Below are 16878 nucleotides of genomic sequence, written 5' to 3'. Positions count from 1 at the left end.
CTTTTGAGTAGACCTTCAGCATAAAGATCTCACACTGACATTGTGTGCGTGCGTGCGTGCGTGCGTGCGTGCGTGCGTGCGTGCGTGCGTGCGTGTGAGACAGTGTGCTTGTGTGATACTGCAGTGGCCCAGCTACATACAAATGAAGTAGAGGAGTAAACCATTCACAGCGGGGGTTCTCATATGTGAGGAATCTTGGACTGTTGCACTTGTTGGAAGGAACACAGTGTACGTGATGGAGACCTTGTTCCATCAATAATACCCAGGGCCATTAGATAGAGGTGAAGTGGGTGGAGGCTAGGCAGAGAAATCTGTGATTCCGAGTTTGGAGGCCATTCTCCTTGTGAAAGATGCCACCTTAAAGGGATATTTCACTTTCAAAACAATCTTTGGTGTGAGATTCATCAAAAACACCCGTCCTTGGTTCTGGTGACTCATACTGCCCTCCTAATATGTGAGGGGCCCGTGTTTTTTCAATTATTTGTTTTCATTTATTTTTTATATATTTTTTGGAAAATGAAAAAAATAAAATATAATATTTTTTTTTTTAAATAAATAGATTTAAAAAGTAATCGAAAAAACATGGCCACCTCACGTATTAGGAGGGCAGGGTGAGTCACCAGAACCAAGGACGGGTGTTTTCAATGAATCCATCATCAACCTGTAGTTTTCAGTTTAGTTTTACTTAACTCTACCTTCAATCTGGTAAAAAAAAAGGATGTTTTTTTTTGCCTGGCATCACCACCTTTTTTGTGTAAAACAGGAACTTGGTTTGACTCCTCCCCTTTCTTAGTTCACTTCCTCCAGGGTGCTTCTGTGTTTATTCCCACTAACAACAACACTACATGTTTTAAGGCAGTGGTGCTGCTGAGAGATTACTCTCTACTAGTACCTCTAACAACAGCATCCATCTACACTTCAGCTCAGAACATAGCCAGTGGATGTACTGTATGGTTAGTCCCCCCCTCCCCTTCTCCTCTTGTAAATGCTACAGCCCCCGATGGCCTGCCACCAGAGACAGCGAGGCCAGTGTCTGTTCATGCATGCACGACAGTGGGGTCTGGACTCTGGAGTGCAAGTGTGGGTCATCTGCATTCTGCATACCAGTTATGGAAGAAGTACTCACATGTTTTACTTAAGTAAAAGTATACTATACTGCAATGCAGATTTGTTACAAGTAGAAGTCCCATATTCAAAATGTACTTGAGTAAAAGTATAAAAGTTTCGGCATCAAAATATACTTAAAGTATCAAAAGTAAAAGTACTAATTGTGCAGAATGTCCCATTTCACAACTTCAAAGTGCAAAACAAATCTTTTGAAAATAGCCGATCTACAAGCTCACAATGCGTTGCATCGTGACGCATTGTGAGCTTGTAGATCGGCTATTTTCAAATGGCCGAAATATATATAGGGCTGCCGCTGCTGAAGTGGTTAGTGTGTTTTGTAATAATAATCAGAATCTACAAAGTAACTAGTAACTAAAGCTTTCATATAATTATTATGTTATGCTACTGTTTATTTTGTGTGTGTGTAATGGTGGCCATTTTCTGATGCCATTATGGAGAGAACCTCCGCCAGGCAGTACAATAAGTAACAGAAGTGCTGGGTGTTATGCCCACTAATGACAGCTGTCCAAATTAACTATAGATATCCTTGCTCCCGTTGTTCATTTGACAAAGCTAGAGGACACTGTAATCATAATGCTCTGTGCAATTCTAATTCCATCCCAGTAATCAGCAGTCATTCAGCTTAGTGATGCAGTCAATATAATGTTGCCTAATGTAATTCATCAATTCATACATAGCCTACACCCAATTATTTTGTCGACCAACACCTTTATTTATGGCTAAGTGATGGTTATGTTTGATTGATTGATTGAATACTTTATCAACAAGTTTGTTAACAGTAGTACAGTCAAAGGTTATGCTAAAAGGAAAACACAAAAAGCCTCGTTTCTAATGTTGTCCATTGTTCTCAATTCATCAGCAATAATACATACAATACAATACAAAACACATCGGTAGAAAACTCAGTAGCATTAAATGGCAAATTTACAGTGAAAGGAGGGGGGTGGGCGGGGGGCAGAGGATGCTACTACCAAGGTGTTCAAAGATGAGTTAAGCTCCTCAAGCTTTGCTGTCATTAACCCCCACTGTCTCTGGTTAACAATACCAGTCGACTTTTTCGCTTAACAAAAAAGAGCTGTGATTTCTCTGATGTCTTGGAAAGGCCTACGGAGAGTTTCCCCCCTCAAGGGAAATTTAGACACGTACGAACAGCTGTTGTGAATATATTCATCCCCCTAGCAACGCTGCTAATTGTGAACGATTACAGATGGAGCGAGGTTTGATCGGATTGCTCCAGTGAGTCGACGTGCGCACTGTGAGCCTTCGTTGACTGGTGTAAACTGACAGGGTAACATTGAAGACAATCAGAGGTCTCTCCCTCGGGGAATTACACACAAGGCTGTGGACGTAACATGTCACACAGAATCGACATGCACCAGCAGGAAAGAACACTTCTTTGTGGTTTTGTGAGGGGGTTGATTAAAATGAGTCTTGACAACTAAATAAAAATATGAAAACTGTCATATTTTGTATTCATTTTACAGCAGATATGCATATGCTGTATTCCCTATGTAACTGTGCATTTGGGATAAGAGGGCTGAGATGCTATAACTGTGGCTTTGTTTGAGCTCAATTAGTTGGGCAGTTTCATTAACACATTATGTTGCCCCCCTTACCTCCAATTAATCAACCTATATGATGGAGCAGTAGTTTAGGGCCATTGGTGGAGCAACAAGCTGTCAATAAATCCAAGACGGATTGCTTCCCTGGACGCGATAATTGTGTCTGTAGGATCAGGGCTGAGACGACATTCCATCCACTGGCCGAATCACTCACAGAGCCTACTGACCGACCACGACGTTGCTAATTAGCTGTGAACTGCATCTAACCGGAAAGCTGTGTTTTGAAGTTTAATGGAAAGTGAGTATAGTAAAGTGAAAAGCAAAGCAAACTAAAAAGAAACCTCAGACAACCCCTAAGTTTAGATGGTAGAATTATAGACTATAATTCAAACTGATTATTCATTACTGGGAAGTTGTCATGCACAGTAGAAATGTGGAATAGTTCTACATTTATCTGACTGAACTTAACATACATAAATAATTATTTTCAGTTCCTCAAGAGAGGCATTGTGTTTAGATGGTATTACTCTCAATTTGTCTCATCTTTACTGTTCTGTACATTTAATTGGGAGTTGCCAGGCAACTGCAAGCCTTAGATTACGGTAGAAGATTTGACAAAAACAGGCTAAACAGCTACGAATGTCTTGTGTATTAAATCTTTTCTTTTAATAACCAAATGCAGCCATATTTGCTCCCTGCATTGAACCCAACAATAGTCGGCCACCAATTCTAGCTAAGCCATTTGCATGCCATGTTTATTTGCGTATCTGCTGTACAATGACCAGATTGTGCCAGGTCTTGTGATTTGTTTAATATTTGAATGATACAGTCATCTTAGCTCTGAAGGCAAGTCAGTAAACTGACTATTTCCCCTGGTAAAACAGTTATTGTGGAGCAGGCTTTTTGAAAGATTATCTCAGATCTACATGAACCTATTGTATAATGTTTTCATAACTGTAATGGATTTTTAGAACCACGACTCTTGCTATAGCAACAAAGAGAAAATCCTGCTTTACTGATTAATAATAGTTTTCCAGACTGTGGGGAGGTTTGTCAGCCTATTGAGTCGACCGCTCATTGATGCTATCCCTTGCCCTTAGGCCTGATTTTTACTTAAAGGATTAGTTCACCAAAAAATTGACTTATTTTCTATCAATTACACACCCCATGAAGCCTTGAATTCATGGCAATTTTTTTGTTTTTGTCACATTCCTAAGCCAATAATTTGATGACCGGCGGAGACTCAAGGAGTCTCTTTTGAGTCTCCTACTGAGCAGCCACCCGGTCATCAAATTATTGGCTTAGGAATGCGACAAAAACAAAAAAATCTCCATGAATTCAAGGCTTCATAGGGTGTGTACTGTAATTGACAGAAAATAAGTCGTTTTTTGGGTGAGCTACTCCTTTAATGTGCCGGATCTAAAAGCTCACAACTCGTCGCACCGCGAAACGTTTGAGCTTTTAGATGTATTTGTGATGCACGACACAATACACAACGTACGTATAAACCAGGCACCGCAGAACCACTAGAGAATGAAATGTGATGGGTTGAGTTTCAAGTAGGAAAAAAACAATCTCCAGCAGGCCTACATAAAAAAAAATCTTACTTTGTACCCTATTGTGGAGTACATGACTTGCAAAGATTGAAACCACAGATGGCTCATGCTTGCTTGCTGGCAAACATACCCAGAGCCTGGGATAACCAGTCTGTGATTCAACTGGCTCAACAGCATATCATACAGATATCCAGGGCTTCCTGTACACCCAAATGAGTTTAATTTGTTCTCCCACTGACAAAATAATGTTTGACTAACGCTCTGGCAGTTTTCTTTGGACCGCTGTGCGGCAATAGTGATGGAGGGATTTTTTTTTTTTTTTTTCAGAATGCACCAGACGTTCTGGTTTTAGTTTAAGAACTGCACCTGCTAAAACATTTGCAAATTAATCCCCCCCCCACACACTCCTACATCTTCCATATGAGGAATCACCTGCAAAAATGACTGACAGATAATGCTAAAGTTCAACACCAGTAAGTATTACAATTCGATGCTAATGCCGGGGTGCACTTAAAGGGATAGTTCACCCCCAAAATGACTTTTTTCCTATCGATTAGTCACCCCATGGATTCATGGATATTTGCTTGTTTTTGTCGCATTCCTAAGCCAATAATTTGATGACCGGCAGCGGCTCCAATGACCCTCAACTGTTGGAGTCCACACTTCTTACATCTGACACAAGCTGCGAACCCCATGTGCGCATGCACACACACTCTTGTATTTTCTCAGCTACACATATATATATATATATATATATATATATATATATATATATATATATATATATATATATATATATATATATATATATATATATATATATATATATATAATAGTGTGTATATATATATATATGTAGCGAAAAGACACCCCAACATGTTCAAACATTTTGGATGTGATCTTCGGGGCACAGACCCCAGGTTGGGAACCTGCGGGGTCCGGGAAGTAATTTGCAGTACCAGGAATATTGTAATAATGTAATTGAGTCATGAGTGGCTGTGTTGCTAAGAAACGGCACACTGAGTGACTGCCTATGAGAAGATCCTCTGCAAAAAGTGAGCTATATCTTTCATCCTGCTCACAATAGAAGTCGTACACAATGGGAATATATGAATCCCCATTAAGACCTGAGGCCGATTCTACGAATGCCTTCTAAATCACTTTCAAGATTTTTTCAAAAATGTTAAAAAATAGCAGATGTACAAGCTCACAGCGCGTCACGAGCTGGTAGATCTGCTATTTCTGAATGGCCAAGGCAAAAATCTAAAATGACACAGATGCTTTCCCGGTTTTAAATCCTTAAAAAAACTATAAGAGGCTTATACGAATGATCTAATGCAGTGGTTCTCAAAGGCTTTCATGTCAAGAAATATGTATTTGGCTGCGGACCCCCATCTAAAAAGTATTTCTGAGGGGGCACGGTGGCGCAGTCGGTAGCGATGTCGCCTCACAGCTAGAAGGACTTGGGTTTGATTCCCGCCGGGGACGCTGTGGGCGCTGGGGGCGTGTTCTCTCCTCCGCGTAATCAGTGCCCATACTAGGTGGGGTTGGCAAAAGGGCCTCTCTGTGTGAAGTTTGCATGTTCTCCCCGTGTCCCCTAGGGTAGGTGCCCTCACAAAAACATGCAGTAATCCTGGTCTCTATACTGCCTCCCCCTGGTCAGCCGGGGCGCCTGATGGAGAGGAAAGGATGTGGTTGGAATAACATGTTCCTTCTACGCACTACGTCCTACTGGGGGAAACTCGTCAGGTGATAAGAAGCGGCCTAATCACTCCTCATGCGTTGAAGGAAGCATGAGCTCAGTTCGTGGCTCTCCCCAGGCTGGCAGAGGGAGAGTAGCGCCCAGAATTACAAGCTTAGGCATTGGCACTGGGTGAAAAATGGGTTACAAAATCGTGGCTTTTATGCCACCGGTCACCCATACAAGATTCATTTCGTTAAAATGTTTCAAAAATATTTTAAAAAAAATCAAAACTTTTTTTTTTTTCAGAAAACTGTTAGGCTTTAGAAGACATTTGTAGAATCGGCCTCAGGTCTTAATGCATTATAAAAGGCATGCTAGGGTTCATGTGGTTAAACGTGGTTGATCCCGGCCCAGCGTGAATCCGTAACCATGGCAGGAGGATTAATGATGTGCTCCATTTATACCAACTCACATTTTATTATACAGTAGGATGTTTTTTTGTTGCTATTATCTTTTTTCCTTTTAACGAATCACAACCTGCGACAGGTGGCGTCTGACAGACAAATACGAACTGAGTGTGAACTGAAACGCACAGTGCAACATGCAACTTGTTTGATTTCAGATGTAGGGCACAGTAGGGAGCTATGTGCTTTGAAGTAATCTCTGCACATTTTCTGTTCTATAGATTAGAAAGAGATCAAGCCGGCCTGCTCCTCTCTCTTCAGACAGTTTCTCATATGAGCTAAATCATCTTGGAAAGTAGATTACTGGTGGTGGTGGCAGATGAAAGACACCAGTGTAATAATCCGTCACTCTCAAATCAATTACTAATCACGGACAAAGGTCTCATGAGCCATGGGAAGTTACTAGGAATGTACAAGTGAGCTCTATCTTTTGCCCTGCTCACAACAGAAGTTGTATACAATGGGAATATATGAAACCTTAAATTAATGATTCAATAAGAGGCTTATATGAAATATGATCTAATGTTCATTTCAAAAAATGAGTGAAGAGGGCTGCACCCTCCAACAATAACAGCATGATGAAAAAGTGACTGAAGGCTTTGGTAAAACCAGGCGAGACAAACAAATGACTAATCACAGACAAAGCTCACAAATCAATCCAAAACTGGGTCCTCGGTTGTCGACCAAATGACATGTTTGAGCGGAAAGGGGAAGATTGTCTGTGATTTCGTGATTACTCTGATCATGCCAATCTCCGTCCCCCGGCCCGGTATGTGATTAGCAAACAGGGCCTCTCCACAACATCCCTATTCCAGAGGAAATGCTTTGCGTTGACATGTCTCGCCTCTGCAAAACACTATTATACTGTGAAAACTAAACCGTAGGGTATGCTTCTAGCATAGGGAATGCTTCTACCACATGGTTGACATACAGATTGAAGTCACTGTAGAAGTCCTAGTTTCATCTTCGTTGAGCTACTGTTGCACTCAATTAATACACAAGTAAAATAATGAGCTCTTCTGAGCCATTGGAAGTGAATGTAACTCAAGGGTATTGTGTTACAGTCTATTCATTTGATTCTTCCATACAGACATCCTTGTCTGTATAAAATAACAATAATAATAATAATAATAATAATAATAATAATAAGGGTAATAATAATAATAATAATTATTATTATTATTATTATTTTATTAGGAGGAATGTATGAATTGAATAGCTACTAATGTATAATAATGTGGTCTCTGGAGTTGAATAGTGAACCTGCAGTGCTAATCTGTGCATGAATTAATAATAAAATCTTGCATTCGTTTTCAATGGATTGCATTAAGGAGGGAGGATACTCTCTCCTTTCATGGTTTCCTCTCTGAAAGGCTTTGGACTGCAGATAGGAAAAGCAGTACACAAGAACAGAGTAAATAAATTACGAAAGTTTACAACAACAACAACAACATCAACAACAACAATAAATGTGATTTGACCCAACTAACCCGAAATGTAATTAGCGTTACTTTTCATTTGAAGCTGAGACAATGTATTTTCTTAAAGACAGAAATGACACAGTGACTTAAACCAAGCCTGGGAGAGATGACTGGCATTGCCAAAAAACACTGCAGCCACAACCCAGCCACTATCATGATTTATCACCTGTGAGTTAATGTCAGGGTAAAACAAAAAACCCTCCACTGCAAAGTAATGTAATCACCCAGGCCCACGGCCAAGGAAGCCTATATTACAGATGTAATTTCGATGAGAAGTACCTCTAAGTTGTTTTTCTGTGGGCCGGAAGAGTCGTAAAAACATCTTCACTGTCTGTTGTTGCAGAATATGTCTTACTCAGACGAGGACCACGGAGACACCAGTGTGTATGAACTGATGGGCACCGCGGGTGAGTGGGAGAACGATGCTATTCTTTTCAATATCTCATTAGGCCAGATTTTCTTTGTTTGTCATTCATTTCCCATAACCCACCCTCCCTTCGGGGGGAGCATGCCATCAAACGTCTCTGATGACATGATGCCTCCGAAAGCAGCAACGCAGCAGGGCTTTATCACGCCGATCTCAGCTAGAATGAAACATGACACCCTGCGTCGCTTGCTCGCCTCTGACCCCGCGCCGTGTAAACCGTGGCTCTCTCTCTATTATGTCGCTGGACAATAACAACACCACACCATATCTCAATGGGTCAGAGATGCCGCTGGCGATACTGCAGTAATCGGTTTGTGTGCATTACTTCCACATCAGGCAACCCCCCGAACTCAGACGTCCAGAGAGAGGAGCATGAAGAGGGGAAAGCGAGCGACGAAGAGGGAGAGGAGGAGGAGGAAGAGGAGGATCTCTATGCACCACTCGGGGTAAATGATGAGGAGTACGACACCATCCTGACCTCCAGCAGTGCTACGCTTATTGCCAACCGCCCACCGGCGCCCACGCCTCGACCCGAGGCCACCACAGTCACGGTGGCCTCGGGCACTCCCTTCATCGCTCAAGGTGAGAATGGACTCTCGCAGAGTGTTGATTGCTTCGATCTAAGAGTACGAAGGTAGACCTTTATTAATCCTGTGGGAAATTCAAATTCAGCTTCGCCCAGCAACGGGCTGCTCAGGGCTGCATCTCGGACCCCCACCCCGAGATGTTAGGGGTTAAGTGTCTTGCTCAGGGACACTTCGACACATACAGTGGGCAGACCAGGAGGCGAACCAGTGACCTTGTGATTACCAGGCGGCCTCTCTATCCACTAAGCTACGGCTTTGCCCAGCAGCCCTGTGAGAGAAGTCTATTACACCAAAGTATTTGTAGAAAGTATTTCTACAAAAGCCTTCTAAATCAGTAGTTCTCTTTTTCGTGCAAATGACCCCCAAAATTATATGTATTTGGCCACGGATTAAAAAAAGAAATAACAGATATATCTGCTATTTTTGAATAGCCAACGCTAAAATCTAAAATGACACAGATGCTTTCCCGGTTTTAATGGGTTAAGAAGGGTTTAAATGAACACTCATTATTTTACAGTGTGGATAGGGGGGTGGGTGGGGGGTGAGGGGGTAAAAGTGACAGGGAAGGGACCATAAGTCACAGGGAAGGGACCATAAGTGACAGAGAAGGGACCATAAGTGACAGGGAAGGGAACGACACTTGTTCACATTAAGATGACAACTGGTTTGCAAATGAACCCCGGGAGGCCATCACAGAGTTTATGGTGGGCAGTGCCGTGGGACTTTCATCATACAGACTGATCAGATAACATAATCCTTTGTAAAGCAAACAGGGCTGAAGCTGTAGAAAGGCCCAATTTTCCTGAACGGCCGAGGGCTCCCAGTGCCTGACTGTTCAATTTCAGCAGCGTGAATAATTCATGAAGCTGAAACATCCAAAAGTGACTCGTATTATTAAGGCTTATAAATCATTGATATGGTTCCGACTTCTCTTATTCCCCTCTCCAAAGCATACGCGCACGCACACACAAACACACACGCATGCATGCACACACGCACAGGTCGCACACACGTGTACATGTACGCACGCACGCACACACACACACACACACACACACACACACACACACACACACACACACACACACACACACACACACACACACACACACACACACACACACACACACACACACACACACACACACACACACACACACACACACAGCTATGATAAGTGTTTTTCACAGGTAATCCATAGACAATAGAGTAGCCTATACACACACACATAATATAAAAAAGTGTTATGATAGGGCAATGGGCGCCCTCTCCCCATTACGTAGTTCTTTATAGAGCCATGTGCTTATCCACTGAGCCAACTCACCGTCCTCTGGGACTTACAGAGCGAAAAGAAATTGAGTGCTCTGGTGAAATCACCCAATATACCATACTCTCTGCATCCCAAACAACTACCGGGCCGCCATCTGCAACCAATCTGGACAAGGCTAAGGCCAAGTCAGCCAGAATAAGTCATTACACATGTTTTCCATCGTCCAACGTCCCCAGAGCACACGAGAGAAAAGGAGAGGGATTCTGAGGTTTCCGTCTATTGAGACAGTGGAGCTTCGAACCACACAAGGACCACATTATGCACATCCACTCCCACTATACTGCAGCGAGGGCTGCAGGAGGATTGGGGAGAGATTGGGCTGGGGCTGGGGCTGGGGATTAGGCGAGGTGCCAGTTACTGGAGTGAACTGTCCAACTGGAAATAATGAAGAGTTCTCTCTTGTCATCTGCCGCATCCAAAAGCACAGTGACGGAGCTGCGTTGCTGAACATCCCCCCAACGCTGGAATGAGAGGACTCCCCTATTAAGAATAATTGGACATGCAAATGACATGGGTGGATATTCCTCACCTCCAGAAGGCATGAGCGTAGTGTTTGCTAGTCCACACTGCTTCCAAGGGAAATCCCTCTGATCCACAACAACAGTGGTCCAGGGAACAGAGAGGTTCATTTTAGAATCTAGCCACATAACCACCGCTAGGGTTTTCGGTTACAGGCAACAATAGGGAAAAAGGCTGTGTTTCAAACAGAAGTGAAATTTGAAATAGAAAATATGTCTGTTTTCACTGAGGCAGAGCGGGAATTTATAGAAGAATCTTCTATGGGTTGGGGATATTATGGGTTTTACGAGTAGGCCTATTGGTCACGTATAACCACTGCTTCAAGGCAATTCCACCATTCAATTGACAAGGGAGAAATGCTATGATCAGCGAAATAGTGCAGCGTTTCATTCTGAGTACTTACTACCCAATCAATAGCATCACTGAGTGTATCCGTCTCTCTGATTCAATCCAGCAGTAGCCTGTATAGATTATCGCCTTTCTCTCAGAGACAAAGCGAAGAACGCTCTGGAAAGTGAAACATTTGCTGTTTTGCAGATCTCATATTTCACAGTATTTGGAAACGTACTGTATTTCCAAAGACAGTTTAACAGCATTTTCACAGAACTCCATTCTATCCACATTTTCACAATCTGCCCAGAGGTTGATATTTTATTCAGTGTACTAGTGCACCCTCTTGTGGTGCAAGTATTAAAATACAAAGGGCCAAACCATTATCAATAGGTACATGTTCAAAGCAGAACATTTGCAAGTCAGGCCCATGGGGTCCCTAAAGCCATTGATATAATAATAATAATAATAATAATTATAATAATAATAATAATAATTATACTAAAAACAAAACTAATGGAATAATAATAATTATCAATAATAATAATAATATTACTAATAATAACTATTATGATTATTATGAGTTAATACCAAATGTAATGCCAGCTCTGTGTGTTGTTTACAGTGTTTCAGAAGAAGATGTCACAGGGGGAGGCTGAAACACTGTATTCTCTCCCGACTAAACAAGGTGAGATTGGCTGCCTGCCAGTATGTTAACATGAAAGAAACAATGGCCTTATCATTGACTGTTTCCAGCTGAAAGCTTTGGGTAGCATCAGGCAACATAAGGAACAGAAATACAAATACAGTGCAAAAAAAACTGTTTGCACTTTCAGTGTTTGAGCATAGTTTTTCAATCTGTTCTTATTTGTTTGATTTCCTGAGAGGTGGAATAAAAACAAGGAGTTTCACTTCAAAGTTAAACTAATTATAGTGTTTTTGAAAGTATGTCTTGGTCCAACAGCATGATTCAAAAATTGGACATAGTAGGCCAATGATGCCCATTGGGAATGCATGCCCCTCTGGTTATGCAAACCCATTGTACCTGTTGTCAGAGTACTTAAAGTGCAGTACTATGACATCGGGGATCTCCTTATATGGGCATAAATGGGACACAGACAGATGGACAGATTTGGAGATTTGCGCATTTACAGCTAGTTCTGGACCACCGCTGATCTGACTGACTTCCCACTCTGCAACTCCCTCGGGTCTTCTGCGATACACATGCCATGTTTGAAGTTGACGGTTCTCCAGATATGTGGGGGACACACGGGTCACGGACACGCACATAGAGATTTTGTGTATTTATAAACAGACAGACAGACAGACAGACAGGCATGCTCGTTGGTAACACAACCCCTCCGGTTATGCGATACCTGTTGTACCTATCTGTCTGTCTGTGTCTTTTAAAGAGCTGGTGCCATGTTTTTGCACTTTTTCTGTTTTTCATGTGTCTATGAGGTTGATAGAACTTCATTAAGCCCCCCCGGTGGTGGTTTTATGTTGTTTTATGTCTTCTCTGATTATTTGGAGTTTCTTCCTGGAGGCTGAAATCTTGAGGGTCAAACGTGCCAATAGAGAAACAGCCCTTTAGTGACATCACAGAGCCCCCAAAAAACATACCCTCCCCCTCATTATCATAACACAACAGGTGTGGGCATGAGGAGGAGGAGGGACTAGGACAGGTGGGTGGTGCTAAGGTGAGAACCAGGCATACTTAATGAACTGGAGGCGTGTCCACATAAAAACATTTTTTTTAACAATTTCTGTACACTTTTTTTTTTGGAAAAAAATCCTTACATAATAATAATACCTTATGATCAGGTTTTAGGGTTGAAAAATATCATGGCACTCCATCTTTAAGCTCATATACGGAGATATCTGCGTCTGTCTGCCTGTCTCCCTTTTTGCCAGACCCAGGGGGTCTGGCTTACATGAGGCTTTGTACCTGTTTTCTCCATACATGGGCATGCCCCCTTTGTCCTTAGGCCCCAGCCATAAAAGTCTGTCCCCCTTTCGTCCATACATGGGCATATTTGTACCTGTTGTCTCCATACATGGGCATGCCTCCTTTGCCCTTAGGCCCCAGCCATAAAAGTCTGTCCCCCTTTCGTCCATATATGGGCATACACAGGCTGACACGTCATGTGAAGTCCGGCTTATAAAAGTCTGTCCGGGTCTGGCAGAACCAGGTCTCCTGGTCTTGTTATATGGATATCTCTGAATATGTAGCCCTGTCCTTGTCCTTTTAATGCACTTATATGGAGATCCCTGATGACATGCCGATATATGTGCAGTGTTGCCAGATTCTGTGAGAGAAACAAGCAATCAGGTCTAGGAAAACCAGCCCAAAAGAAGCGACTATGGGCCAAATGAGCACTTATACACATATACATTAGCTATTTGAAAATAGCAGATCTACACACTGTGAGCTTGTAGATCGGCTATTTCCAAATAAAATATTGCGGGGAAATTATAATAAGCAGATCTGGCAACCCTGTATATGAGCTCAGTGATATGCGCACGCACTGAACTTAAGGTCGATAGGTCAGCTGGCTCGACCGATCCTTGAGATACGCGAAGGACCTTTAAGTAAGGTACTGTTTCATTTGATTTGTATGGAAACTTGTTGCACAGCACCACGCAAGCGAGGGCACAGTATCTCCACCACGTATGACAGCATGGTGGTGCCCAACCAGACCCCAGGCCTGGAGGAGCTCATTGAGCTACAGGAGGGGGTGAAGAGGGGATCTCTCACCATGGACCAGGCTCTGAAGCACTTCAGTGACTGGCAGAGGGGCCAGAAGGACACGGATGCAATTCAGCAGGTTTCAAAATCTACTGTGCATGTGCGTGTGTGTGTGTGTGTGTGTGTGTGTGTGTGTGTGTGTGTGTGTGTGTGTGTGTGTGTGTGTGTGTGTGTGTGTGTGTGTGTGTGTGTGCGTGCGAGTGTGTGATTGACACATCCATGATGACAGTGTACTAACACACAAGGGGAGGAACCGTCGACCTCAGTGCCCAGAGTGAAGGACAGAATCAGACATGAGGAGCATGTTATTGACCTGTCTTCTACATTGACATAATCATATCATAATGATAGAAGAAGCTCACAAGGGTTCTTCCCTCTCTCTGACTGTGGAAGTGCCACAGGTCACCCCGCCCCCCCCCCCCCCGCCACTTGACACAACCTTCCGGGATGGTACAGTATCCATCGAAGTGTGCTCAACAAAACCAGAATTAAGCGAGCCATATGTGATATTTAAGTGTACACATCTTTGGACAAATGTTGTGTACTCAGAAACTTGTTAATGGAGTACGCTCAAATGACATAATTTCGACACTACAAACAGCCCATGTGTGGTGGCGGTGAACTCAGCTGCCCTGGATTTTATGAACTAGGACTTAGCTTTAAGTGGTAGCACAAGGATGGTTAAATCCCAAGAACTTCATGAATCAAGGATGAATAAACAAGCATTAATGTGTATAAACTTCAGTGTTGGATTACATTGTTTTACTCTGCAGGAAAAGTTACGACAGCTGAGAGCCAGCATTGCCAACAACCTGGAGGATGATGGGGTCTACGGTAAATATGTTTTAGGCTTCAGATGCAACACATGTGGGTTTCCAACCTTGTGGAAAACATTCAGAAGATCTTTAGTCAGAGATTGGAATTGGTTCAATGGATCAGGTCTAGGGGTCATTTCTGTTGTCAGAAAGAAAGCAAGCAAGTCAATCAACACTGGCTATGTAGCAGTGCTGAACAATAAGTATAGTTGTTGCTGGTCAGGGACAAAGTCCAGTGGGCACTCATTTAAGGGCCCCTGAGCGGGCACTAACATACCAGCTGGGCGGAATTTGCACTCAATTTTGTACCTTCCTGTCACCTGTCTTCTCAAACAAAACAAAAGGCCACATGGTGAAGGACCAATTAAAGTGGGTTCTTTACACACTTGATTATTGCCACACCCTCCATGTTTGACACTCTCAGCCCATCATGACTGGGAGGGTTGCGGGCATCCTTAAACGAGTGCACCCACTGCTTTACAATCAAATACAGGCTTCAATTCTACATGGAAGTCCCTTATCACACTTAAAGCTGCACTGTGTAACTTTCCTGTACTACCTCTCTGATAAAACATATTTTGAAATCAGAAACATAATCTTGTCAAAGGTCGTGTCTAACCTAGACACAGGATCTGAACGTCTCAATAGAAGAGCAGATAGACCAAATTAAATCACCCCAATGGTATAAGTTATATTGTATTAACATACTCTACCATACAGATCAAAATAACATTTTATTCACTAAATCAGGGGTTAGGATTACATAATTCAGCTTTTTAAACCTGAGAGTACACAGTAAATTCTGGGTCCATTTGAAAAATAATTCTACACTTTGATATGCACTTCAACTGGCAACTCTGTTCTTCTCCTCAGATAAAATCGATATTATTCATCACACGCCAAGTGAGTCTTTGAAATAGAAATATGGTATCAGTCTTCACCTGTGTTTGATGTACAGTAGTGTACGTGTGCCTTTTTCTTTTCTCCTCACAGGAATTAAGCCCATGGGGAACTGTTATTTAGATCAGTGGTTCCCAAACTTTTTCAGCTGGAGACCCAAAAGAGAAATTTGGTGGCACATTGCGATGTGTTGTGAGCTTATTGATCAGCTAGTTTCACTATTTTTGAACATCTTTGAAAATTTCTGAAAATGTTTTGACTTATATTATACAAGTATTCAAGATAAATAAATAAGATAAATCCCCCAAATCCCATTTTGTCGTATGTATTTTGGTTTCTGTTTACATGATATATGTTTACATGGATGATTTCCTCCTAGATGTTATGGGGAATGATTGCCGGCGAGGAAGCCAACCAGTAGAGTCTGAATTTTACAGCAAGCCGCTTAAAGGACAATCTGTAAGTATATTTTATTGTATTTCCCCTATAACCCATTAAGACCTGAGGCTGATTCCACAAATGCCTTCTAAATCCTTAGTTTTCTGAAAAACGTATGTTGCTATATCAGTGGTTCTCAAAATCTTTGATATCAAGGACCCCCAAAATTATATGTAGGCTATATATACCCGCCGACTCCCCATCTCAAAAGATTTAGTTCCGGGGCCCCCAGAAGCAAAGATATGAGTTAAAAATGTTCGCTTTCAAAAAAATCCAGATGTTTCAAAAATAGCAGATCTACAAGCTCATAACGCGCTTGTATAATGAGCTTGTATATTTTATTGTATATTATTATCTTATAGTATAAAATAATGGTTAAAGTGGTTACACTAAAGATTCTTTCACGGTTTTAATGGGCTAAAGGGAGAATGGACTAGGCTATATGAGTATAAATTAGGCTTAACCATTTAGTCATTATAGGTGAACATTAAAAAAAAAAAAAAAAAACATTAAATGACCTGCAAACTATGCTGCTCAACAAAAATGATGTTAATAGCGCCGCCCATGGCTGCTGTGGTGTTGGGGAGTGTTGTTTCTGTCTGTTGTAAACTGTGCTCCGCTGTACCAAATCAAATTCCTAACATGTTCACATGTCATGGCAATAAAGTATTCTGATTCTGATTCTGATTCAGCTTATGTGTCTAGAAGCATTGTCATGCATACTGCAGGATGCTTAAGAACCTTTCGGTGGCTAAATTGTCATTCATATTGGATCTAGTCGTTCACATTTGTCAGGCAGAAAATGTCCTAAATGTCAGACGGGGCTGATGAATGTCACATTTGAATTGTTTTACAGGCTAATTTATTTTGGAAAGCTGACAAACGGTAATGGTAAGTGTGTGTAAATT

At 42.0% G+C, this 16878-nt stretch overlaps 1 protein-coding gene across 2 annotated transcripts in view; it reads left to right on the top strand.

The window, feature by feature from the left end:
• LOC311034959 (B-cell scaffold protein with ankyrin repeats-like) overlaps positions 1-16878 on the top strand; it is a 31021-nt gene that overhangs the window by 13139 nt on the left and 1004 nt on the right. The window contains exons 8-15 of one of the 2 annotated variants that reach the window (XM_084042996.1): positions 8219-8282; positions 8639-8884; positions 11694-11756; positions 13706-13896; positions 14591-14651; positions 15506-15535; positions 15912-15991; positions 16827-16861. In XM_084042996.1, the coding sequence (XP_083899122.1) occupies positions 8219-8282; positions 8639-8884; positions 11694-11756; positions 13706-13896; positions 14591-14651; positions 15506-15535; positions 15912-15991; positions 16827-16859 (768 nt within the window). In that variant the 3' untranslated portion in view covers positions 16860-16861. Of the gene's footprint in view, positions 1-8218; positions 8283-8638; positions 8885-11693; positions 11757-13705; positions 13912-14590; positions 14652-15505; positions 15536-15911; positions 15992-16826; positions 16862-16878 lie in introns of both variants that reach the window. The other variant, XM_084042995.1, reaches the window with a different exon arrangement.

The sequence above is a fragment of the Gymnoscopelus microlampas genome (assembly GCF_963454915.1).
Source record: "Gymnoscopelus microlampas genome assembly, chromosome: 19".
Lineage (NCBI taxonomy): Eukaryota > Metazoa > Chordata > Actinopteri > Myctophiformes > Myctophidae > Gymnoscopelus > Gymnoscopelus microlampas.
Note: the sequence above shows the minus strand (reverse complement) of the source record. Positions and strands in the feature narration are given on the sequence as shown.